This window comes from Ixodes scapularis, unplaced genomic scaffold (genome assembly GCF_016920785.2).
Source record: "Ixodes scapularis isolate PalLabHiFi unplaced genomic scaffold, ASM1692078v2 PGA_scaffold4__175_contigs__length_147842914, whole genome shotgun sequence".
In the NCBI taxonomy this organism is placed as follows: Eukaryota; Metazoa; Arthropoda; class Arachnida; order Ixodida; family Ixodidae; genus Ixodes; species Ixodes scapularis.
The window spans coordinates 6,031,550-6,058,245 of NW_024609879.1; the positions used below are offsets into that span (position 1 = coordinate 6,031,550).

Below are 26,696 nucleotides of genomic sequence, written 5' to 3' on the forward strand. Positions count from 1 at the left end.
CTTGAAATGGCAAAACGCAATTTCGCACAAATTTAGTTGTTTTTCTACATGATATTTAGTTGTACGGCCTGAAACCTTTTCTTTTTTTTTCTCTGCAGTATACCTACAGGGCTGTCATTAAGAATTTTTACAGTCACCTGCAGCAACGAGATAGTTTGTAACAAAACTATAAAAAATGCTACAATTCTTACATATTCCTTTTTTTTTAATTGCTTCAAGCCAATATTTATGATGCTTATTACATAGCAATCCAAATACCGTGTGGTTTGTAGGCAAAAATATTCCACCTTTCCATAAATATATCTTACTTTTTATGGAGAAGTAAGATATATTTATGGAGAAGTCCACGCCGCCTCGGAGAAGGCCACGTCATCAGCTGATGCCGCCCGTCGATCAGGCATCGCGTTTCGGAGTGTGAGGAGCCGCCCTCGGATACAAAGAGCAGAACGGGCCTGCTATGACTACGCACTGGCGGCACCTCCGATAATCAACACGATGCCCGCCGTTTCTTCCCTTGAGCTGAAAAGACGGACAAGGTAGGGAGCCTAGGACAAGGGGAAGCGGCAGTAAACTCCGTTCTTTCTTTAGACCTCAGCTATCGTCCTCAGTGGCGTGCTGTGCGGCGAAGAGCGACGCCGGGCTGTGGTGCGAGAGTTCAACTTCAAAAAAAAATTTTTTCTTTTAACAAAAATTACTTTGATTAAGCTTTCAGCATCAAAAGACCAATCGATTGTTCTTCCAAACCCATCGTATTTTGGGTGGTTTCATTTGAAATCGAACACGCTTGTCGGGGTGGGTCTTTCGATTTTTTTGAAAAAATATATGTAATTGCCCCATTTCTGGAAAGAACAAAACCGCTTTTTAAAATTAAAAATATATATATATTTCGCGTTACAAAAAATTATTGAGTGCAGTAGGGTAAAAATCTGTTTTTTACTCCGTGATTTTTCTACCCAGTTCTGTACGCTAGTATGAATACGGGAAGCATACAAAACACAGTAATTTTTCGTGCTTTTGTTTGTTATTTTGAGTATCTTTTTAGTCCAACGTAAGTACTTTTGTATTTTTGTTTATTGAGGTAAAAAATGTCAGACATCTTCACTTTGACAATCCGGTGACATCTTCAGAGCCCTGTAATTCATGAGTTATTATATTTGTCACTTATTAGATACTATTCGGGTGTAGCCCTATACATGGGCTATCGACGGGCTTAAGTTTAGTTTATTTTATTTTCACTGAATGTTTTATATAAAATTTGAAATATCGTCGAAAATGAAATTAAACGATATTTTGAACCCACTTTATCGAAAAAGGCCATTTTTTTATTTCGTTCCATTTTATTCTTATTGCTGCCGATCATATTAACTTTCAAGTGGTTTGGTGCGATTTCCCCTTTTATTTGTTGTATATCTTCTCTAGAAGTGATCGAAATCGCTCCCACGTGACAATGCGGTGTCATCTTCAGAGCCTTGCAACTCATGAGTTATTATATTTGTCACTTACTAAATACTATACGTGTGTAGCCCTATACATGGGCTATCGACGGGCATAAGTTTATTTTATTTTCACTGAATTTTTTATACAAAATTTGAAATATCGTCGAAAATGAAATTAACCGATTTTGTGAACCCACTTTATCGAAAAAGGACATTTTTTATTTTGTTCAATTTTTTTATTATTGCTGCCGATCACATTAACTTTCAATTGGCTTGATGCGATTTCCCCCTTTTTTGTTGTATCTTCTCTAGAAGTGATCGAAATCGATCCCACGTGACAATGCGGTGACAACTACAAAGCCTTGTAAGTCATTAGTTATTATATTTGTCACTTATGAAATACTATGCGGGTGTAGCCCTATACATGGGCTATCGACGGGCGTAAGTTTATTTTATTGTCGATAATTTTTAGAGCGCAGCTCTGAGGGCCCGTTTCCGGCTTGAGCGGCGTCGGCGTCGCTGTCGGCGTAACCGCGCGGTGCATTATGGGTAAATTTCCCCGCTAAATCTAGCGGAAAAATTTCCCTGCTAGATTTAGCGGAAAAATTTCTCCGCTAAATCTAGCGTAAAAATTTTCCCCGCTAGATTTAGCGGAAAGAATTCCCCGCTAAATCTAGCGGGAAAAATTCCCCGCTAAATGTAGCGGAAAAATTTCCCCGCTAAATCTAGCGGAAAAATTTCTCCGCTAAATCTAGCGGAAAAATCTAGCGGGAAAAATCCCCGCTAAATTTAACGGGAAAATTTCCCCGCTAAATCTAGCGGAAAATATTCCCCGCTAAATCTAGCGGGAAAATGTCCCCGCTAAATCTAGCGAAAAAATTTTCCCGCTAAATCTAGCGGAAAAATTTCTCCGCTAAATCTAGCGAAAAAATTTCTCCGCTAAATTTAGCGGGAAAATTTCTCCGCTAAATCTAGCGGGAAAAATGCCCCGCTAAATGTAGCGGAAAAATTAACCCCCTAAATCTAGCGGAAAATTTTCCCCGCTAAATCTAGCGGAAAAAGTTCCGCGCTAAATCTAGCGGAAAAATTTCCCCGCTAGATTTAGCGGAAAAAATTCCCCGCTGTCTAGCGGAAAAATTTTCCCGTTAAACCTAGCGGAAAAATTTCCCCGCTAAATCTAGTTGAAAAAATTCTCCGCTAAAGCTAGCGGAAAAATTTTTCTGGGGGGTCACATGACCCCCCCCCCCCCCCCCGCCCCGAAAACAGGTAACCCTCAGTACCCTTCCCTCCTCCTCCTCAAGAGCTGCGCTCCAATTCGGTGTTACAGGGAGTTGTAAACGGCTTTCATTTTTTTTATGTAAAATTCGAAATATCGTCGAAAATGAAATCAACCGATATTTTGAACCCACTTTATCGAAAAAGAACATTTTTTATTTCTTTCAATTTTTCTATTATTGCTGCCGATCATATAACTTTCAATTGGCTTGTTGCGATTTCCCCCTTTTTTGGTTGTATCTTCTCTAGAAGTGATCGAAATCGCTCCCATGTGACAATGCCGTGACAACTACAAAGCCTTGTAACTCATGAGTTATTATATTTGTCACTTATTAAATACTATGCGGGTGTAGCCCTATACATGGGCTATCGACGGGCATAAGTTTAGTTTATTTTATTTTCACTTAATTTTTTATATAAAATTTGAAATATCGTCGAAAATGAAATCAACCGATATTTTGAACCCACTTTATTGAAAAGGCCATTTTTTATTTGGTTCAATTTCTTTTATTATTGCTGCCGATAATAATAACTTTCAAATGGCTTGATGCGATTTCCCCCTTTTTTGTTGTATCTTTCTAGAAGTGATCGAATTCGCTCCCACGTGACAATGCGGTGACATCTTCAGAGCCTTGTAACTCATGAGGTATTATATTTGTCACTTATTAAATACTATGCGGGTGTAGCCATATACATGGGCTATCGACGGGCATCAGTTTAGTTTCATTTATTTTCACTGAATTTTTTATGTAAAATTTGAAATATCGTCGAAAATGTAATTAACCGATTTTTTGAACCCACTTTATCCAAAAAGGACATTTTTTATTTCGTTCAATTTGTTTATTATTGCTGCCGATCATATTAACTTTCAATTGGCTTGATGCGATTTCCCCCTTTTTTGTTTTATCTTCTCTTGAAGTAATCGAAATCGCTCCCACATGACAATCCGGTGACATCTTCAGAGCCTTGTAACTCATGAGTTATTATATTTGTCACTTATTAAATACTATGCGGGTGTAGCCCTATACATGGGCTATCGACGGGCATAAGTTTAGTTTATTTTATTTTCACTTAATTTTTTATATAAAATTTGAAATATCGTCGAAAATGAAATTAACCGATATTTTGAACCCACTTTATTGAAAAGGCCATTTTTTATTTGGTTCAATTTCTTTTATTATTGCTGCCGATAATAATAACTTTCAAATGGCTTGATGCAATTTCCCCCTTTTTTGTTGTATCTTTCTAGAAGAGGGGGGTCCGGACGTCCTGACCCCCCTCTTGATTTCTGCATGTGTAAAATTTAGGGCGTGAAACGAGGGAGAGGGGGAGGGGTTTCTAAACATATGGTACGCACGCTGAACAACACCTGACCCCCCCCCCCCCCCCCTCTCAGGAAATTCCTGCGTCCGCCCCTGCTTGTACCCTTAGGGTTTCTGAAATAAATGAAATAAATCCATTGCGATATAATCTTTTAAGTTTCTGCCCTGCCTGTTTCGTTTTGTTTTGTAAATTCCTGAACAGGATGGCGTTCGAAGATGATTTAAAGGGTAACTCCGGCCAAAACTCAAAATGAAATAAATTACTGGTATCGCTGTAGTAACACAAAATACGACCCCAGCCAAAATATTACGCCCGTGGGACGCCGCATTCTCAACTAATGCCGATAATAAAAATGCGACCCGCCGCGAGCCGCTGCTCCTTAGCGGGCGGGCAGCGGGTTGCCGATCGCTCAAGCAACATTGGACCGTGACGTCATAGTCGTTCTTTTTTTTTTTTTTTTTCCGTTCCGGACGGGCGCACGGCGCACCCGTTGCGCGCGCTTCTTTGTGCCGCTACCACCCCTACTTCGGCTTGTGATTACGTTGCTTTTATCTGTGGCCCGTGTAGCTTCGGTATGGCCTTTTGTTTATTTGCTTGTGAGGACTCCAAGACTCGTTTTAGCGAGCAACTCGGTGCGCCCAAGACTGCCCAGCTGTTCCTCGAAAGATGCCGAGTACAACTTGTAGCGCTGTGGGCTGCTCAAACAACCCGCTGCGCAAACCGGAGGTGCTTTTTCACAAGTTTCGAACGGATGGGAAATTGGAGAAGCTGTGGGTGAACGCCGTTCGACGAGTGGACTTTGGAAAGTCTTGGACACCGACAGCCAGATCGAAGCTCTGGGGGGCTAAGCTCGGCGCGGCGAGATCGAGGCGAGTTCTCCGCCAAACTCGCCGACCGCCGCGATTGGTCGGCGCCGTGCATGACGACACGCGCCGACACTCCCTAGATCGTGACGTTGAACGGAGGGTTTGAGGCAGTCGGAGAGTTGCATATTCGGAACTCGCGGCGAGATGCGGTGACGTCACTGTGACGTGGCAGAACCCGCCGCGGATAGGAAAATCTTGCCGGCTCCGACCTAGGCGAGTTTGAGCGAGTTGGGCGCGAGATCAGGGAGAAGCGTCCAAAATGGCAGCGTTTTCGTTCGTGTTTTGCCGTCGGCATAGGTATTTAAACCACGCCAATGAGTTTGACATGGACGACGTTCATTTTCAACAACACTATCGCCTCTCGAAAGACGTGGTAAGGTGGCTGTGCGATGAACTGCGTGGCGAACCGGGCTTGAGGCGATGGAGCCGTGAATGAACCGTCGCCCCCGTCGTGAATCCTACATCCAAATTCTACAAAGTGAATACTAGAAACAAATGTGTTTTTACGGCAATCTGCAACCAGGAACGCAATTTACCATTACCTACAGGCTTTTACAATTATTTTGATGGGTTGCTGTGCTGCGTAGATGCAAGATAAACGCACTTGATAAAATTCAAACTAAAAGAGATGATAAAAGAAAAGCAATATACTAACAACTGTGTAATTTCTTTCTCATCTTTCTTCTTCCACACCGTATTTTGACAAACAAATTGGGCGTTAGTTGTTTATACAGCAGGAGAACATGCCAGAACATTACGCAATTGTCACCTACTGTAGATAAGCAATTTAGCCAGTGCAGTATGACTGCTAGCCTAGGGTCTTTAACGAGCACCACGTAGTAGTGATACACGACCGCATGCCGGTACGATGCTCATCAACATCGAAAAGGGCAGGGGTGGGGGTGAATCCACGATCCTGGGTTCTGCAGCGCGAGCTTTCGCTCCACGTGCACCCTATTCTGAAAAAAAAAAAAAAAATATTGTGGCTGTCTGGCGGTGTGGGGGGAGAAAGATGAGAAAGAAATTACACAGTTGTTAGTCTGCGCCATTCCTGTATGTTGTTTTTCGTCTATACTCTGCTTTAGTTTATATCTTTATCAAGAGCGTTTTTCTTGCATCTACGTGGCGCAGCAAACCATCACAATGTCTAATCAACTAGCCCACATCCAAGCAATGTTTGTATAATTAGCATCCCTGCTGTTACCTATTCTTATTTGTCATTTACGATTTAAATAAAACAAATTGGGCTGTATGTATGTTGATACTGCCTAAAACTTGTTCTGCCTCAACGGGAAAGATTCTCCCAGCTGTAGATGAGAAATTTAGCCATGCAGTGCCGTACAACCGCTAGCCTGGGGTCTTTAACGTCCATCCCGCAGTAGTGTTACATGACTGCACGCCGGTACGATGCTCTTCAACATCGAAACGGGCAGGGGTGGGGATTGAACCCAGCATCCTGGGTTCTGCAACGGACCTTTCGCTCGACGTGCTCCGAGCTGGCGTGCGCTAGCCCAGCCGGCCACCGATCCCCCGATTTAAATAAAATAAAAACCCTTCACTGCGGAGCGTAGGGAAAAATCGGAGCTACGCTGGGGAACTCGCCGCCGCCGGGGGGGTCGGAAATGTAAGAGGGGGAGTGGGAAACTCGCCGGGGCGGAGTCAAAAGAAGCTCCTCCCCTCCCTCGTGATGTGGCATCGGAGAGATTCCCGCCGGAGGCGAGCTTAGCCAATACCACCTAGAACACAAGGCCTGCGCGTTTCCTCCTCTAGACGTCATCACTAGTAGATCCCCTCAGCGCCCCCTAGCTAGCCCGGATGAGCAACATCGTCTGCTACATCGTCTGCTCCATCGCCTGTTTCAGTGGTTTGTGTAACAGATAATGAAACAGATGCTCACGCCGAGTGTCTCTTGCAAATAGCATACGATGAAGTTAGACGTTCACGTGGAGCGTCAAATGCATGAGCGAAATTGCCTTACTGCTGCGCGAAGGGCTGAAAAGCCCTTCGTTGGACGCTGGACGCTGATGGACGCCATTTTCGAGGGCTCGGGTAGCTGCTTCGAAGCGTTCTACCGCAGAACGAGCGCGCGCGCTAGAAATGCGCGTCTCAAAGCCAGGTGCGCGTGCTAGCTCGCGCTCCTGGCCGAGGGAGCGTTCGCGTGCACGTCGCAAATGCACTGGAAGCTCGCTAACAGCTCGCGCTCAGCAGTCACGCACACAGCTGCGGCCGCAAGTGAATGCGACGTAGTTGCGACGCGGCCCCTACTCTCGTCAAGCTTCGGCGTGTTTGCCGCTTGGGGCGGGTCGGGGATCTACTAACGAAACGTCATGCGCAGGCCTTGTCTTCTAGGAGGTATTGGCTTAGCCCCCCTGCTCCGATCATTTTTCGCCGGAGAGTTACAAACGAAACCTACGGGTGTTGGTTGCTGGTGGCTTATAATGAAAAGGAAAACAGAATGTTCTGCTTTGTGCCACTGCTTGTTTACTACGCTATCTCGTGAGTAATACACAGGTCCGTAACGACTACTAGCGAACAGCCGGCGCGTGAAGCTTATGCGGTATAAACATTCGCCTCCCAATCGTTCGAACCCGTTACGCAGCAGTATTAATTAACACTGGGCTTGTGGATACCACAAAGGACTTTCAAAAAATTGCGAAAGTTCGGATTTGTAAGTTACAACTCTAATTTACCCGAGTTCGGCTGGAAGTAAATATAATATTTAAAAATGAAAAAGAAAACAACACTTGCCTTAGTCAAAAAGTTACGAAGGAAAACTTTTAAGATCCTCTGTATTCCAATAAAAAATTGTTATTGTGGGGGGGGGGGGGGAATGTGGAAGGGAAAGAAAGTGTTCTCACCTTGCTAACGTTCTCTCTTTTCCTCTATCACCCACAAAAACTTTCGCTAGCTTTGAGAAGAAAATGACTGCCCAAAGAACTTCCTTCTTTTTCATTTTCTTTTTTTAGTGCGGCAAGTTATTTCATTTTTACAAATTAGATTCACTACCTAGCAGTGGCGTCACGGGGGTCAGCGGTACCCGAGGCAATAGCCCGCCGCAACACCCCCCCCCCCCCCCCCCCCCTCTCGCGTGGCCTGCCGCGACTCCCCCCTCCCCTTGTGACGCCACTGCTACCTAGACGAACTTACGTGATGAATTAGTGTCATAGCTTAAAAATTCGGCTTTTACACAGAAAAAAAGAACGAAAAAACAGACGTCTACAGCTTAGCACACGTCTGTTCAAGTGTCGTGGCCCGCGCCGGAGAGCGTCAAAGCTTTGTGTCTGGGACTGACCCGCAGCGCGAAGGCAAGAGGGCCCCCAGTACTGTACGTCCCTGGCAGCGCGGCATAGATTAACGCCGCTCCTTCCACGGACTCCCGATGGCAATTTAGGCCTAGCGACGAATACGTGAGACCGCACGCACGCCGACAGCTGCCGAGTACGCACCGAACGAGTTCACTCGTTTTCCAGTCGCTAGCGTTTGGGTATACAAGCGACGAGTACGGCACGGCATAGCGCACGCACGGCGGCAGCCGCCGAGCACGGCACCGAACGAGTTGACGGGTGTTCCAGTCGCTAGCTTTTGGGTATACTCACTAACTCTTGCTACATGTGCTGGATAACTACCACGTATGCAGAATTAAAACAAAATCAGCTTAGCTTCTATTTTTAGACGGCTAGCGCAACAGAGGTAGCCGTAGGTGTCGCTTGGCCTGCGTGCTCGTTGAACGAGAACGACCATGACGTCACGTCCACATAGCGGCTGATTTCCAATGTTGCCGGATCCTCAAGCGGCTAGTTTCGGTTTTGTCGGCCGCGCCCCAAACGCAACTTTGAGACGTCGATATCTTTAAAACTACGCACAATAACAAGAAAAAAATTACACCTTCCAATTCAGGGACGCTGACTGCACTAAAAACAGCCATAATCCCAAAATCGAAAGTATGGACCGGAGTTGCCCTTTAAGCAAAACCGAAACTACAAAAACTTCACCACTAAACTGATGAAAAGAGATAAAAAATAGTATGTGCGCGCTGTAGGTGCGGTTGTTGCGGCTGCAACTCTCCATGTAGGCGGATTATTTTTATTAGAGAAGTCCAACTATCAAAGGTTTTGGAGGCAACTTGAATCAAAAACAGAAATCATTAATCGGAGGTAATCTAGAAACCGCTACAAATCCAATCCAATCCGATGACAACGTCGAGACGCCAAGCACGCTTCTGCGCTGCTGTTTATGGCGACAACATGCCGTCGAAAAACTGCGTTGACGACTTCCAAAAGTTTGTGTTGAGTCACAGGAGTCAGCTAGAAACATCCGGACTACCACCGCACTTCTGGCCCACCCTACATTGGAAGCTGCAAGAAAGCGTACGTTGCCAAAACAACGCAGTCTTTTTGTTCGTTGTGAAGCGCGTGCTTCGCGCAAACTCTTGTTTACAACTTGGCTTCTGTCCTTTTTCAGATTTTCGACGCTGGGGACGCCTTTCAAATAGTACAGGTAAATACAGCTCTCCACTTTCAAGCTACCGGTCAAACTAATGAAGGCGGACGCTGGAGCGGTAGCTTCAAATAGACTCTTTACACTGAAAATAACAACGTCCGCCCCGATCACTTGGGAGCACGCTAGTTCCAGCGCGCGCAGTAAGTCCGCCTGAAAATGGCAGTCTCTTGGACGAGCTCTCACCAAAGACTATCTGTGATCCTACTTGTAAATTTGGGGTTGAATGTCTTGTCCGTTATTTTATTTCTCCTTGTCTCGGGGTTTTGATAGTGACAAAACCAGCTCACCTGCATACCTTATATAACAACTTGCTCTCTTTTTTTTTTTTTTTTTGGGGGGGGGGGGGGGGGAGGGAGGGAGGGAGGGAGGGAGGGAGGGAGGGAGGGAGGGAAGGGGAGGGGAGGGGAGGGGTTGGAGTTGGTTTGGGTGGTGCAGTTGTAAAAATTGTAATAATTATTTTTTTTAACAGTGTTAATTGCAATGTGTCGATATTTTAGCACCTGTCATTTCGAGTAAATGACAGGTGCTAAAGTAAGTTTTACATCCGATGGTTGAAGCCAGAAAAGAACTGGCTCGTGCCTTTACTCCACCAGCGTGCAGCCGCTGCGCGGATGCCTGAATGACACCCATACGTCTTTCTTCCATTCCTTAGAGAAAGTAAAAATAAAAATAAGCTGCCAACGTATAATATAAGATAGATGCACACATAACAAATACAAAAGTTAGAGTGAGAAGGAAAGAATTTCATGGTTGGTGTTCCCAAGTTTCATCATAAGTCAAGGCGAGCGTCTGTTTCTGGCCAATATTTGCCACGTGGAAGTTTTAGCCCTTTGAGTTGCACTTGGCACCGTTGATGAAGCTGGTTCGTCTAGCTTAGAGTCAATTGGTGTAGGTTGTGACATGCCTCGCGAACTTGGGGGTTGGTGCAGAGGGGTGGCCTCAACATCCAGGCTGACGGATGACTCGGGCGTTTCCAACAACTCGCGGCGGTTCTTTGTGTAAATATGATTGCCTTTGTTCGTACATTGTGGGTTCGTGGCCCACGACACTCCTTGACTCTCGCCTTCTCAAACCAGCCAAGCACAACAAACCACATCACAGCTCTTGAGATCCCTCAGCGACGCCCGAGCGTCCTCGTTCGGCCCCTTTTTGATCACAGGGACACCTGGATGAGATAAAAAATCTGTTAGTTGTGTTAACAGCTTTCTCTTTCACAGTAATTTCCTTGGAGACTGCCCACCTAGCAAAGGCATTGCTCACTAATTCAAAAGACCCGGGTAAAAATCACTCCCTCCCCGTCGTTGCATTTTCTTAAGATTCGCTTTGCAATTCACACTTCTTTTTCTTCGAGACTGTTGGACTGGAGGAAGTGTGATTAAAGTCGTAAGCTTTTGAAGGACACTTAAACTCGTATGATGAAAATTGGGGAACATTATCAGTACAAACTTCTACCGATATACCATGTCATGGAAACCAGGATGATGATGCCCAGATGACTGTTTGAGAACAGGTATCTTGGAGCCTCTCAACTTGTGGGTAGTTTGAGTAAGCATCAGATACCACTAAGTAAGAGTTTCCTTTGAAGGTAATCATGTCAATTAATTAATCAAAATGGTTCAACATCTTGTGAGTTTGGGGTGTCTCGAGCATCTGGTGGCACTGATCTTGACAAAGCGTAGGCCAATGCAAGCTTTGTTCCAGGTAGAAAGTGAAGAGTAAAATCATACTGCTTCAGTCTCAGAAAGAAACACTGCAGTCGAGGTGGCACATCACCCAGACATTTTTTTGACAGAACAACCAGGGCTGTAATCGGTTTCTAAAACGACGCGTCTGTCGTATGTCAGGTGACAGAACCTCTCGCATCCAAATACGATTCTGAGAGCCTCTTTCTCTATTTTTGAGAATAGTGAGGTTTACTGTTCAACAATGACCTCGAAGCATAAGCAACGAGAACCCACAACCGTTTGTGCAGCTGCGGTAAGGCCACTTCGATTCCATCTTTTGAAGCATCAGCTAACGCTTTTGCGGGCTGCTAGAATAAAAAATTGCGAGGACTGGACCACTGGTAAGCGCAAGTTTTAGCTGTTCCCACTCGTGGTCATACGCCGGAGTCTTTTCGAAAAGCGTGCCTTTGTGAAGAAGCCTTTTAAGGTTTTCTGCACGTCCAGGCAATCGTGGCAAGAATTTTCCGAAGTAGTTTATAACACCCATCACACGCTGAGGAACCTTTTTGTTCGTGGGTGCTTCGAGGTTCAAGATGCTTTTGAGAAGACTCTGGACATGCTTGGTACCTTCGTTGCCTATAACATCTCGGAGAAAAATTGCTTCCGGAATTCCAAATTGACATTTTTTGGCGTCCAAAGTCAAACTTGCCCTGTCTGCAGCCAGTAGAGCCGATCTCGACTGCTCGTCGTGCTCCTGCCGTATTGCTCCCCAAACAAGCGCGTCATCTATGTACACGTGTACTCCCTTCAGTCCCTCGAAAACTTCCAACATTGCACGCTGAAACACTTCGGGAGCGGATGCCAATCCAAAAGGTAACCTAAAGCATTGCTATCGGCCAAAGGGCGTTGTGAACATACAAATTTGAGATGTTTCCGCAGTCGGCTGAATTCGGTGAAAACCTGATCGTTCATCGAGATTTGAAAACACTGTGGCATTGGTAAGTTCATCCGTCATATCTTCTCTTTTCGGCATTTCGAAGGGCTTGTGTCTCAAACTCTCCTCGGTTCTGCGTGGATCCGTGCATGCCCCTAAACTGCCGTTCTTTTTAACAGACTTGTGGGCTCACCCAGTCGGAGGGTTTCGTTACTTGCGCGATGATCCCCGCCTCCTCCGTGTGACCGAGTGCCTACTTTGGGGGCTCCATGGGGCCCAAGGCAGACGACGAGTGGGCTGAACCATGTGCACCGCATCGTCTTCGAAGGAGATACAGTATGGACGTTGCGACTTTCTGACGTCTTGGAGCAGCAATGGAAATTCTAGCTGCAATTGGCCATCCCCCAAGGAAATCTTTCGCACGTTACTGACCGAGCCCAACGCTTCGCAAGTCTGCAGTCCAAGCAGTGTGCGCCTGCCCTTTTTCCTGACGAAAAACTCGGCTGAACGGCGTTTTCTTCCGGTCTGAGCCTTACTTTTCCTAAGTGGCCTATAGCGCCACCGTTGTACCTCTCTAACACTGTCGAACTAGGCAACAGCTGTCGTCTGCTGTTCGCGGTGCGAAAAAGAGGCGGCGGAAGGAGGTTCGTTTGCGAGCCCGTGTCGACCTTGAACTCTACGAGCGTCCAACCAGTTGTTGCCTCGATAAGTCAGTCCTTTCCTGCACCTGTCGGAGGCTTGCCCGCTCGAAGGATGTCTAACTCGTCTTCTTCAGCCAGCCCCTGTACTTCCTCAACTTGTGGACCGCATTGCAAAACATGGGGCTTTGCGTCGCAGAAAATGGCGAAGTGATGTTTTCTTTGGTACGAATTCTGGGCCTTGCCAATAGTTGGACATCGGCGTGGTCGGTGAAACTGGATGCTCTTCGATCTTTCCTTAGTGTCTACTTGCTCTTCTGGTGTGCACTGTTGACTCAACCACGTCTTTGCCAGTTCTGAAGATTGTTCGGTGGCTTTGCAGATTCGAGTTCATCCTTCGAGTGTTGGGTCACGCTCTTTCAGGAGACGTTCACGCGGCTTATGGTCTCTGATGCCATCGACATTCTGGACCTTTGCGATGAAATTCGTAATCACGCCGCTATTGCACGAGCGCACCTCGGGTTTAAGTTCTGTCAAGAAGTGTTAAAATTACTCACCTTCAGTCTTGCGCATCTGGTGAAAAACGTAGCGTCAGAATGTCTCGGCTTCCTGTGCACAGTACTCTTGAAACTTGCGGACCACCGTGGTTTAGATTTTCTTTAGTGTTCTGTGAAGGTGTTGGAGACATACACAACCTCACTTCCTGCCACATGCAGCATTGTATTGTAGTTTCATGAATATATCTTGCACCCTTAGATAAGTTGTACTTCCGTATATTGAGCCATTTTCACGGATAAGTTGGTATATAAGTCTCGCCTTCGTATAAATCGCACCTCTTTGCACGGTTTTTGCGATGAATTTTTTTGTTTTATGCGCATTGGTATAGCAAAATTGGAGTTTCGCACATTTGGCTAGTTCGCACATACCGTTTGATGTGGAACAACTTTGATGTTTCGACTTGCGAGAAACGCCCAAAGCACAACCCTGTCTGGTGGGGGCAATTGAGTGTTTCGCAACAAGAGGACGTTAAACGCGCAAAATGAGAAGGTAGTCGGCTTTGTTCGAGTGCACACATGCCGAGCGAACGAAAGTCTAATGTGCCAGACACTCGTGAACGAACATTTGGACCACTAAGCCTAGCCTTGGCCAAGTCATGAAGACGACACGAGCATCGACACGCACGCAGATAGATAAATCTTGACATGCTTCTTTGGGTGCCACTAAAAGATCAGCTAGCCGCAATTCTTCCTTTTACATGTAGCAACACTGCTGGAGCTAGGCAGATAAAAACTGCTTATCAAACGGAAACTAAGAAAGACACGAGAAAACACTTACCTTTCTTTACCTTTCAGTTTTCCTGGACTAAAGAAAAATAATACGGAACCATGGTTGAATTAGGCAACGTCATTCACATACTGTAGAAGCTTTATTTTCACTGTCTCACCTATCCTGATTGAGCCTTTTTGGGGAAAATAAATTTCTCACTTTCAGTTATGAAAAGTTTAGAAAAGGGTAGAAGAGTGCGGCGACAGCAGTGCCTCCTGGTAGGGGCAAAATCACCTATGGCTACATAGTTACGGTGCTCTACAAGAGATGGCGCGTGGTACATACAAAGATTGCGTCGCACTGTGAATATAAAAAGACAAACCTGCACATAAGTCGCAGCGTTGCGTAAAACACACCAAGCAAAATGTGGAAAACAGAAAAAAAAGCGGAACTTATACATTGAAAAATATGGTAGACACTTTTTGTTTGTTCGTTCGGGCCGAAGCAGTTCTGCATTGCGTGGGAGCCAGAAGAGAACTGGCTCATTCAGCGTGCTGTTGCTGCGCGAGCGTCTCTACGACACCGATAGAGTAAATCAGTGTTATAAGTCGCTTCTCAGGTGTCTGCATGACTACACACTTTTATTTAATTCACCTCCCCAATTTGCCATGTGGCAAAATGTGCAAAAAAAAGCTATTAGTTTTTTTTTTTTTATTTTTTTATTGCCAATTAATTTTTGTGGGAGATATGATTTCATCAAAGTGTTGCTCATGAAGTCTTCCAGTTTTTCTTAGGCTAATAAAAAAAAAAAAGAACTGCACTTTAAATTTTTTCTTACCTCTTCACTTTCATCTCAAGAAAAAAGAGTTTTGTGCCTTGTTGATAGGCTGTGCGAAGTAGTTCTTACAAGTTTTTGTTGTGCGAGAAAGAAACAATGATTTTAGCATTTGAAACATGTATGTCTTGATAAGGTAACATATATCTTATCTAAAAAGCACCTACATATATCAAAATTATCTGCGTAAAGGGGGAATTTAGTAATGCTCTGCAAGGAGCCGGAGTTTTTTTTACTACGGTTCTTCATAATTCTTGTTTTCTATTTATCCTTAAGATTATTTTAGGCATTACATAGGGGGAAATGAAAGTACAAAGTAGAAAAAAACAGGTTTGAGTGAAACGAAAAAACAAAAACCTACAAATCATAGTGTTGGCATAAGAAACTAGTATAAACAAGCAAAATAAGGGGAATAGAAAACACTTAAAAGGATGCACAATGCAAAACAGGACTTCATTATGTCGTTATATATTACTTAGAGCACTAATGAACATTTCTTGAGAAGTGATCAGTGTGGATTCTCCGGGCAGCCTGTTCCATTCGGAAATGGTAGGAACAAGAGGGGAGTTCTTAAACAAGTCAGTATGTGCAAAGATGGGTGACACTTTAAATTGATGACTGACGCGAGACGAAATACGTGGAGCTGGCTGGATGAATGAGCTTCTAAAGAGAGATGATTCATGATAAGAGTTCTTTCCTTAAGCATTCCAACGAAAGCTGGTGGCAGCTGGCTACACTGATCCTGCGCAGTAGTGGGGCCTAGTAAAGTCACTTTTTCTTATAAGGTATCGCAAACCCGTGGGTATGCGCCACAGGCGTTTTGCGGCAACGTGACTCCTTCCGAGAGTTCAATAAAAGACTATCAACATTTAGCCTGCTGCATGGCTATAGACGAGGAATCTTCTTTTCTGCAAGGAATGAAGCTCCTGTGACGGGGCATTTATGCCCGTCTAAATTTTAATGCATATTAGACCAATCTCTCCAAGCATTCGGCACATGCGTGGCACCGTCATAACTTTAGTCAACAGGAGGTAGGTGGCAATGCACGATGCGGCTTGTGTTGTCTTCCTCGGCATGCAAAGAAGAGCGGTGAGGTTGTCGTACGTGCACCTGGTAAAGTTCCCTCGGTGCATCGAGGCAGTGATGGTGTAGCCAGGTTGACTGACAAGGTCAGTCTGTTGCATTTCGACAGAAACTAACTTGGCTTTTGCATGTGTTTGTGGCATTGCTCCCCTGAGAAGGGGTGAGGGGATAGCCTAAGTGGAGGGGGCAAGGTTCACCCGATAAAGAGGGGACAGTAGCAGAAGTAAAAAGGGCAGAGTTTCCCTTTCCGTGTTTCACCTGTCATTCTCCATGTAATTCATAAAACAGTCGTGCTTCTACGTCGCGGTTGTGGGATGCGCGTGTCATCGAGAGACAGGACTGGATGACCACGTGCATATTGTCTCTCGCGTGCGCCGTTGTAAGAAAGAAGAGGTAGGAGAGGACGATAGATTAAAATGCAGCTGAAGCAGCACCTACAAGAGCCCAATGAACCAAGTGATGCCTACTGCGCCGTGCAATCGCATTATTAATTAAAAAGCTGTTTCCTAAATATGTTATGACTAGAGTTGCTAGGGCGGTTGCATATATAAATCTTGTTCCTGTGTATATAGAGGTCTTCTTCCTGTGAAGCTTGAGTTTTCCTTATTCAAGGGCATTTCTCATCCAGGGTTTTTCGGTTTCTTTCGAATTTGTTAAAACCGACCAGGGGGGAGAGGGGGGAAAGGGTTTATTACCAAGGTTTATCGGTATTTACCTCAAAACATGAAACCCTAGCTATTGCATACTGCATTACGATATATCATATCTTGAAATTTGTTTGTCATTTCCAAAAGCACGGCAGAGGGCAGTTGATGATGATAACATGGTCCAAAGTGCAGAGTGTCACGACTGAGTTGGTCTAACAGTCTCGCAAAATATGGAGCGTGATTGCTTATAAAAATGCCTGGGAAGCTGTGCCATCTCGTCATTGGATGAGGAACCATTTTCACTCGCATGCTATTCCTCGGTCGTCTTGTGACCCAAAGGTGCAGGAGGAGAGCAGCGATGAGGAAGTTGCCGACGAAGACGACGCGGAAGAGAAGATGGAGGAGGACGATCCCCCCGGCAAGGAGACGGCACCGCGCTCCTGGAAGGTGCTCATCACCAGGGAGGGCGGTCTGCAGCACACAGACTCTGAACAGTGAGTTGCCGCCCCGTCTCGAGACATTGAGACCCAGGGTCCGATTTTGATTGAGTAAGAACGAGAGCGTTCTTGGCTGCCGATTTGTCGTAGCGGCACACCTCGTGCGTAATCAACCGACGAGACATTTTTGGCACCTTCGCGAGTTTTTAATCGGGCATTATTTTGGTGAGATTAACTCACCAACATACAGGCAGTGAGGTAGGCCTCGTGGCCTTTGATGTGCAAGTCCTGAGTACTCTTTCATTCACCGGTCGATGTCAGCTCGTGTACGGCAGCAGAACTAGTTGAGATTGGAAAACAAAGCGTGGGTTGTCACTTGTTTCCAACGTGATATAGCGGACAATCACAATTTCAGCCTGCATCTAACTTTGCCAAGGCGCTCGGTTCGTAGCAAACAATAAACGTTTTTTCTTGTCTTTTAGCAGACAATGTACGGTTTCCTCTCGATTTATTTCTGTCTGTGAATGACTCTTCCTGGTAGACAAACCACGTCCTTTGCTCGTATTAACAGATCCTATATTTTCTCGTTTCACAAGAGGCATATTAGATCTTGCTCTTGTTGGTTCAAAAACCAAACCCCGGTACACTTTCAGACATTGAAATGCTTTAAAATTAGGGTTCCATGTTCTCGGTAAATACCGATAATCCAAGAAAAATAACCCCCGAGCTGGCTTTACCAAAATCGGGGAAAACTGAAGAAACCCGTATTGAAGCTGTCTTTGAAGAAGAAAAACCCAAACTTTCAACGAATGAACCTTCAACAGCTTTATTTTGCCTCGACCCGGAACATGGCCTGCGCTGTACTCTCTCCAGGTTTTTTTTTCCAGAGTAATAGCAAAAGGAAAGGACCAATGCACAGATTTTCTTTGTTTGTTATTTAATGAAAAGCACATACAGTGCTTGCAAGCTGTTGAGGTTTAGATGCGTCAAATAGAAATATTGAAAGCAAAACATTGTCACCTTTCTTCCATTCAGTTTCAGTTTAGCGCATCTGCTTTTGTGCTATTCCGGTGGTTTCAGATTCGAAACCGTAGGTACTCTTCTAGAGAGCTTCTCCATCGAACGTAATCTCTCATCCTCTGAATTCAATTCTGAAAACCGTTAAAAGTCTAAATCGGTAGAACTACCGCTACAATTGCCACTACGGCCAGAGCAGCCGACATGCAAAGTGACTACTTCGTGTGTATGTCATGCGCGGAGCGTGCAATTCCAAAACTATAAATAGCCCCAGAAAAGCGAGACACAGTGCTAACATAACATTAATAGTTCGCCAAACAGAAAACAAATACTGTCGAGACCGGTTATAGCAAAGTCAACAGGAATCGGAAATCACTTTGCTATATCCGCTATTTCATTATAACCAACTTTCACTTCGCTATATCCGCTATTTTGTTATAACAAACTTTGGTTACTAAAGTGCAAAAGGGGATGGGAAATAGTGATCACTTCGCTGTAGCAGCTGTTTCGTTATAACTGACTTTATTATAACCGGTTTTGACAGTAGCAACACATTCAACATTGTGCGCCGTTTCACATTTAGGGGGCCTCTTTCAAACGTGTAATTGCCGCCGTACATGTACGGCGACAACTGCAAAGGGTTAAGAGAAATCCCAATAAACGCTCGGTTCATCTCCAAAGCTGAAGAAGCATGTTACGAAGAAATTAACCCCGAATAAAGCTCCGCTAATTTGAAGGAAAAAGGACCTCGAAAAAGGGAATTCATACGCAGGCTCCTATTCCCAGAAATTTATCCGTCCCCGCATGTGCACATACTCCACGCTTGGGCATGCGAACACAACCATTTAAGTTACCGTGGCACTATATGCAAAATAGTGCTCGGGCACTTATTCGGCGTCCCAGTGCAGGATGATCTTAAAGGCCGACGTACAACCTCGGTTTTCTGTGGGAGAGCCCAGTTGGGGCAAGGTAAAAAGTGGAGATGGTATAGAAAGGAAGAGGCAGACAATAGTTGAAAGTGTGAGGTGTACGTCGACCTTCGAGGAGGAGGCTGGTGGGAATTACATCTTTCAGGGTAAATGGGCCACAGTATTTTTCTCAAATTTTCGTTGTCGTACACCCCTACATTGACTTGTATGCATTTTTTTTTTATAAGTATGGACCTTACGTCTTTTCTTACTGCACTTATTCAAATCAATAAATTTGATCGATTAATTTCAAACCCCTATTTCGACGCATTCGGCGCTGTATTTAGACATGGTGCACCATCTAGGGCAGTGGTTCTCACCCACTGATGTTTCGCGGACCCTTTTGGATCGGCGGGGATGATGGAGGACCCCGTTCGTGGTGAGGGAAAGAGAAAGCTAAAGTTTTATTATGATAATTATTTACTAAATGGATAAAACTAAGGGCTAATGTGAAGTAGACCTCTCTTATTGACAAACACACAAGAAAACTCGCCCGAAAACTGAAACATTTCTTCCTGGCCTGAGAAAAGACAGCTTTATTGCCGGGCTTGACTGATGAGGCATGGCTTCGCGGACCCCTAGAATGCCTTCGCGGACCCCCGTTTAAGAACCGCTGATCTAGGGTATTACGGAAGAACTCTACCTTGACTCTCAGTTTTGGTTTTTGCGTTGTCGCGAGGAGGCAATTCTTCTCGTGGCTTTAAAAAGTAACTGCAAAGAAAAAAGTTTTTTTTTAAACAGCCTATTTTGGGCGCATGTTAAAAACAATTTTTTTTGCAAATTTTTACAGCAATATTTATTTCGTGAGACTGATTTTAGTTAGCGGCTATTTCGTACGTTTTAAATCGCGTGCCACAAAGTTGGTGTTCCGTGACGTTTAGCACCAACTGGCTGCTATACTTCTCATTGGCTAAGAGTTTGATTGACAGCTTAGAACTTGGTTGTTAAACCTTTGTTATATATTCTAATTTCCATTTAAGCCGCATATTTTTACGTTTGAAGAACAACCCATGTAATGAAAGTTATTATTTTTTTACATAAGGTTTACAAGGCAGGCACTTCCGTTTGGATTCATACCATAACAAACAAAAGCTTTGCCATCCTTTCATGGCCGCTGAAGTCTCTGCTCCCGCCTGTCTCGCCTATCTCGACTAGTTTCGTCGAAGTGATCAGTGTTTCGTGTTGACCCAGGTGCTGGAGTGAGACTTCCTGAAGTGAAGTAGTGTGTGTCCAGCAGCTGTTGCAGGTGTTAGTGGTCGGAAGCGATGCAAGGTTTTGGCTTTCGTAGCGCGGTTTGTTACTTTTGTATTTGTGCTTTTTTTTGTTTTGTTTTTTGCTTGCACGTGCAAATATTGTTTTTTTGGAGATGTCAGCTCCTGTAAGGCGGTGCCGTTGCTCTGTAAAGAGCTGCCAGATGAGTAATTGCTACAGTGAGTCTTCCAGCAGCCATGTCGCCCCGAAAGATGACAATCTGAATGCTATTTGGCTGTAGGCAATTGGGTGTTCGCGTAGCGACAAACGTGTCCAGGTATGTTCTCGTCATTTCGCTCCGGAGGCCATCAAGATTCGCACCAGGTGCACCGAACATCTGCAACTGAGACCCGGCTTTTACGTAAAAAACCTGCCACAGCCAGGTTATTACGTAAAAGCTGTCCACAGAAGCCTTCGAAAGTCAGAATTCTGCGTTAGCCGACAGATTTTACTCGGCTTCCGAACCATTTTACGTAAAGTTGTATGAACTGAATGTGTACTGTTATCGTAAATCTTGGCTTGTGATTGCACCTTTGTAGACCATCTTATTCGTTTTGCTGGAGAGATGCAAACGACGGGCATAACAAAATCAGTTGCATATTCCGCATACTCGCAAAAGCACTTCACCAGTCACCTCGCGAAACACGGAGTCCGCACCGTCCTGACTTCCCAGTCTTTTACCTGCTTTAGAGCAGTTTGTACCTGCTAGTAGGTGTGCCTTCTGAAACTGAAACTTGAATCTAGGGGCAGACAGTAAAGAGATAAACTTGGGAAAGCTTGGTCACCCTCCCCAATTTCTGAATTATCATGTGATTGTACCATAATAAATGCAGCAACGCCTCTTCACAAAATAAAGAAAAAGCTCTATGTTCACAACGTAAAAGATGGTCTCAGGTCATGCATCTGGGGCAGGTAGGAAATCTTGCCAAAATTTATTCACACCGCATGATGAGCACAACAAAGTCACACGAGATTTTAGAAAATATCGGTGGTGACTTAAGTTTCCCTGAAATTCTGTATAACCGGTCCTTTGCCGGACCAAATCGTCTACTCGAGCGGTGTGCGTCGTTGTGCAAACACGTCGCTGTGCAAACACAGTTCAACAACGCGGAGCATAAAAACGGCAGATCTAGGACATCAATCCGGAGTCCCTTGTTGAATTAAAACGTCGCAATTTTGTTGAAAACGCCCGCCGCTTTTTACTCACGGTATGCCTCGGCGATCTTCCACATTTTGAAACGGAATGAAGGAAGATTTACTTTCAAAAACGCTCGCTGCGTCCTCTCAGACCAGCTGTACCAGATCAGCTGACGACAACGGGAATGAACCCGTTGAACCTCAATTCCACAACAACTAATTTGCGCTCCGTGTTAGTGTGGGTTTGTAGTTCCAAGTCCCGCACCACACACCACGAACGTTTCAACTTTTTGTCGCATCGCCGTGTTGCACCAAACAGAACGAGATCGCCGAAGTAAATGCAGCGCTGTCGTGAATTTTGGATTGTGGTTGCGTACTCGTGGACCCTGCAACTCCCTTCGCTTTCAAGCACACACGGCAATTACATATGATACTTTCCATCTTCCGGGAACATCAAAGGGGCACTTTTCAGGTCACGTCTTCGCTACATGCGCCCGCAAACAGTGGAGCTTCTTGCGTCCCGTCAAACTACTAGGCCATTGTAGTCAATCCAAAGCAATACCGGCGCCATGTTGAACGTGTATTGTTGCCACATTTTCTCCGACCAAACAAAAACAACAGAAGGAAACCGGCTCTAGCTTCCAACGTACATCGGCAACACCTTCCCCTCCGTTCCCAACCCCCTCACCGATCCGCGGCGTTCGACAAGGACAAGAGGCACCGGAAGTCGAGACGCTGCGTACTCCGCAGCCAAGTGAATTCAAGATCAAATCCAAGAGTGAGGGGCGGGTCGTACTTCTCCTCCACGCAGGTTGAAAGAGTGGGAGTTTCAAATGTGGAGAAGTTGTGACTTCGACTAAATTACGTCCTGTAATGTAAATCTTGCTAAAATATTTTTTTTGTTTTCTCGAAAGATTTGTTTTGCGATATGCTTGTCCCAACTAGGCTGTTTAAAAAAACACTTTTTTTTGCTTTGCAGTTACCCTTTAAAAGGGGCACTGACACCCTAAAGGTCGTATTTTTTTTATTGTCTAGAACGATGCGCGTTGTAGTCATAGGCACGCAAAAAAAAAATGCATTGTAAAAAAAAATTTTCCCATGCGAGCGCGCACCTTTTTATTTTTGGCGCCCTCCACTCCCGCTCTTCGCCTCCTCGTTTCTTTTGATTCTTGGTGTCAAGAATCTTAAAATTTAGAAGCTTTGTAGGTGGCATTTCTATAATATTTAATGACGGCAATCGTAAAACATGTTTTTTAACGCAATTGCGAATGCACTACGGCCCTTCTTTTTGAAAGACCAAAAATCGGTGTCTGTTGTGATGTCGCCTTCTGGATTTTTGTCCTCCCTCGGAAAACATGGCGGCGCTCGACGCACGTAACAGAGGGTGATTGGTAAATCGGGGAATTGGACAAACTGGTCTTTTTTAGGTGCCCGACGACCTCTCGGACCTGGAAAGGAAATCGTCAAACGGTCAAAACAACTGGGTTCGGTGTCTGTGCATCATAGTTTCGGTTTTGACACTGCCTGGGCACCGTCGTCCGCTCAAAGTAATAGGCAGCACGGCACTCACGCAGGAAACCGGTTTCTTGGTACGGTAGTTTCCGCAACACCGGTGCCCATCTCCCGCTCTCACCTCCTCGCTTCAGGTCGTGGAGACACGTTTCGGAGCGGAGGCGCGAAAGAAACTCGACTTTAAGGAGCCTTCAAAATTTGACGTCGCTCCAGGCCTGGGCAGAGATACTTAGAAAAGTATTTCGGGAAAGAAATACTGAGTTAAATTAACAAAGTATTCTGGAATAAAAATACTGAGATAAATTTCTTTTTGCTGTATGGGAATATTTCGGAGATATTCTGCAAAAAGAGGGAAAATGTATCCGAGAATACAGATAATGAAGTACAGATACTGAGATACTTTTATTCCTTGAATGACGTTATGTTTCAAAAAATATTTAAGAACGCACTATAAGCTACCCAATGACCCATAATACGCAAGTCTTATATATGGCACAAGAAACAAACAAAAAACATCTCTCTATATTTATGAAAGGTTCTCGCAAACAGGGAAAAATGAAATCAATTGCACTTTGTACTTGAGTAGGAGAAGCTTCTCTAACAGTTCATCGTCAAGACAGCAATGGTTCGGTTTTAGTACAAAACTCGCGAACGAGAACAGTCTCTCCACTGCTGCAGAGGAGCATAAGTTTGTATTAAAACAAATTAAATACTGCCTTCATGGCTGGGAATTCCTGTTGCTGTTGGCAGCTGTGAAAACCCTACACACTGGCGAACTAAAACCTTAGTGTCACAACACACTGTAAAAAACACCCACAAAAAGTTGATGAGCGCAGTGACGTTGCACTTTCGACGCTGTTTCATTGTCTCGTCGGCTCGCTCGTACTGTTGGCCGCGCTCCGACGTTTGCTATCTTAAGGGAGGACACTACCCAGAAAAAACGATTTCGGCAAAAAATTTTGATTTTAAAAAATGTCCTATTTACATCCACCAACACCTAGAGAGTATTCCCAGAAAGTTTCATTAGTTTACACTGCATAGTTAATTTTTTATATATTATTTTCGGTCCTCCAATGCTAAAGAAAAGGCAGGGGTTGGAACACTTTGAACACATTTTTCTCCGTTCCACTTTTTGGCATAAATTTTCCTTTCGGGAAACTATTGTTTTGTTATTACGTAACTTGGATTCATTTTTATGAGTTCTTCTAGAGTGAAATTTAAAGGGGAAGATAGTTATGAGCTTGTATTTTTTATTTTTGTCATTTTTCATGCTCAAGAATGAAAATTTGGGACAAAGAATGGAAATATAAAAAGCAGTAGTATTTGAGTTTATGTGGCTTTTTTGTCATGAAAGATGGCATAATATAGAAATATAGCTCCATAGCTATCTGCTCTGGACTGTCCTAAAGTAATATAACACATGAAAACGACAAATTTATAAGTATTTTCAAAACTATAGTTTTCCTCACTTTCACTTTAAACGCTCACTTTCATCTTTAAACATTTGCAATTTTTTTTGTAATTCACCCAGGTTAACAAAATTTGGCAGAAATGTTCTCAACATCAACAGAAACAAGCCCTGTAAATGTCATTTAAATCAGACAAGTGGTTCAAAAATTCACTTTTTTGGGTAGTGTCCCCCTTTTAAGGAGTGACTTGCACATTCCTCGATGCAGTTGTTTCGCCATTCTGCAGGGGTTCCAACCTTCTAATAATCATCACGTGACTTTTGAAAGGGGTCTATGTTCAGTCAGTCGGGGCAGTCTTGTACTGTTTACGAACGCTGGGTTCTTTCGGTATAGGACAAGAAGGATGCAGTTCCTGGTGAATATCAAAGGTGATGGTTGTACCCCTTTGTATCAGATGGTTCTCCTCTTTCTCTTCGTCTCGAACTCCTTTTCCTCCATAGTAGGTTTTCCTGATACGGATCAGAAACCATTATGTTCCCCAGTGAACCCCATAGAGGACAAAGGAGGACAATCGTTTCACAAAAGGAGTGAACCCTAGTTGTCTCACAGCATCCTCTTTATGAAGGAAACCTGACGATTACCGTCAGGACAACAAACCGCTGTCCGCTGTAAAATAAAGCGGACAGCAAAGGCGAGATTGACATTCTCCAAAAAATAGGGTTTTTGTTTGGCCCCTTCTATCTCATCGATCTTTTGGTGACGTCTTCAAAACGCTGCCAACCCCCCCGCCTCCCCACAAATGCAACGAGATACCTTTGCCTGGCCAAGTATCACGTTACAACTGATACATAGCAAGTGTATTCCACTACTGAGATGCAAATACATTTTTGAAATGTATTTCGATACAGAGATACAGATACTCAAAAGTGTTTCTGAGATAGTATTGCGATATATTTGTATCGCGAAACTGCCCAGCCCTGCGTCACTCCACTGGCTGGCGCGGATTGCATGGGACCTTAAAGTTCGGCATTTGGAAATTGTTTTTTACTTCACAAATACTAAATTCCCCAGTTTTGAATTTTGAGGTTAATGTCCGGGCATCGTTTTCAATCCTTTCAAACAATAAAAAAATATGATTTTGATGTGTCTGTGCCCCTTTAAGTTGCAGTATCGTGAGTGTTAGCATTGAGTATGGCATCCTCGTCGTGCGCCGACGCTACTCTAAAGCGTCATCTGACTCGCGATTCTTGTGCATGTGCAATCAATTTTGGGGATGAGAGTGGTCGCAGCAACTCAGAAGATGATGCTCATTCAGTGGATTTTAGTGTCGATTGTGGCAGTGGGTCAGACTAGCCGGGACTATCAACAGGTGTCTGTTGGTAGGTATTAGTTTGCGCATCGAGCACATTTATTGCCTCCGTGAGCTTCTGTCGACACACTGGTTGTGTTCCAAACATATTTTTCATCAGCAGGGTTTCAATCCCATATAGACACAATTTTATGCCATCAGCGGCAAAACAAGTAGAGTTTTCTTTGAAAACGTGGCCTGGTCCGGACCTCAGCATAACGCTACAGATTAACAGGATACGTTTTGGTCGGGGCATCGGGGAATGCAGAACAAAAAGTTTTCCACGAAGGCTTTTTCAAACTTGCAGGATTTGTCTCTAGGAGGGTAAGGTACAAAATGTATATTTTGAGTAGTTGCATTGAATTAAAAACAAAAAATTCTGTGTTGGTTATGCAAATTATGACATTAATTTCTTTTTGTTGGGATATGTAATAAAGATCTTGACATTTACAGTTTTCAAAAGAGAATTTGTTTAGTCACATTTATATGCATAGGAGCGAAATTTGCGGCTAATCAATTTTTTTTACTGAGACCACCCCATAGCATTTTTCTGCTGTAAGGAAAGAGTTAAAGGGTTTTTAAAGGGGTCTCCGAAATTGTCAATTTATGGTCATAACTCGATCTACGGATGCAGATCAATCTAATCTTGGGTATTGTAGAATGCTTAGAGCTCGAAGATTCAGTTAGGAGTATAAATAGACTATCTCAGAAAGCACTTCAGTGCTCCTCTAATTGTATGTATTGCCATAGCTGTTATATTTCTCATTCGGTGTGTTGGGAATATCAGAAAAACTGCCTCCTGTTGCAATACTGTATCTAGAAATCGACATTTCAGTTTCCTTTTTTAATTTGGCATATTTGTTTTTTTAGAGATAAATTTTATTAATTTTTTTATTAATAATTTTGTCCAATAAAGTTTTTCTTTTCTTTTTTTCTAAGAAACTCTATTCAATTTTATTAAAAAGAAGCTCAGTTCATCCCTAAAATTTTTTTTTGCTTATCTTTTTTTCAGCACTGAGCAAATATTTACAAATGCTTGTGTTTAATGCAATGCTGTCATGCGGAGTGTGCAACTACCACATGGAAGATGACAATCTTGAATCAATGCAATTGGGTTTAACCTTTTACAAGGCAAATTCTTAATAGCATT

The 26,696-nt window shown here is 44.1% G+C and overlaps 1 protein-coding gene across 2 annotated transcripts in view; it reads left to right on the top strand.

The window, feature by feature from the left end:
• The window catches only part of LOC8032122 (tubulin--tyrosine ligase-like protein 12), a 122,822-nt gene that overhangs the window by 15,165 nt on the left and 80,961 nt on the right, over positions 1-26,696 (top strand). The window contains exons 1-3 of one of the 2 annotated variants that reach the window (XM_029970195.4): positions 8,935-9,267; positions 9,362-9,397; positions 16,807-16,961. In XM_029970195.4, coding sequence (XP_029826055.3) covers positions 9,091-9,267; positions 9,362-9,397; positions 16,807-16,961 — 368 coding nt within the window. In that variant the 5' untranslated portion in view covers positions 8,935-9,090. Of the gene's footprint in view, positions 1-8,934; positions 9,268-9,361; positions 9,398-16,806; positions 16,962-26,696 lie in introns of those variants that run through there. The other variant, XM_029970196.4, reaches the window with a different exon arrangement.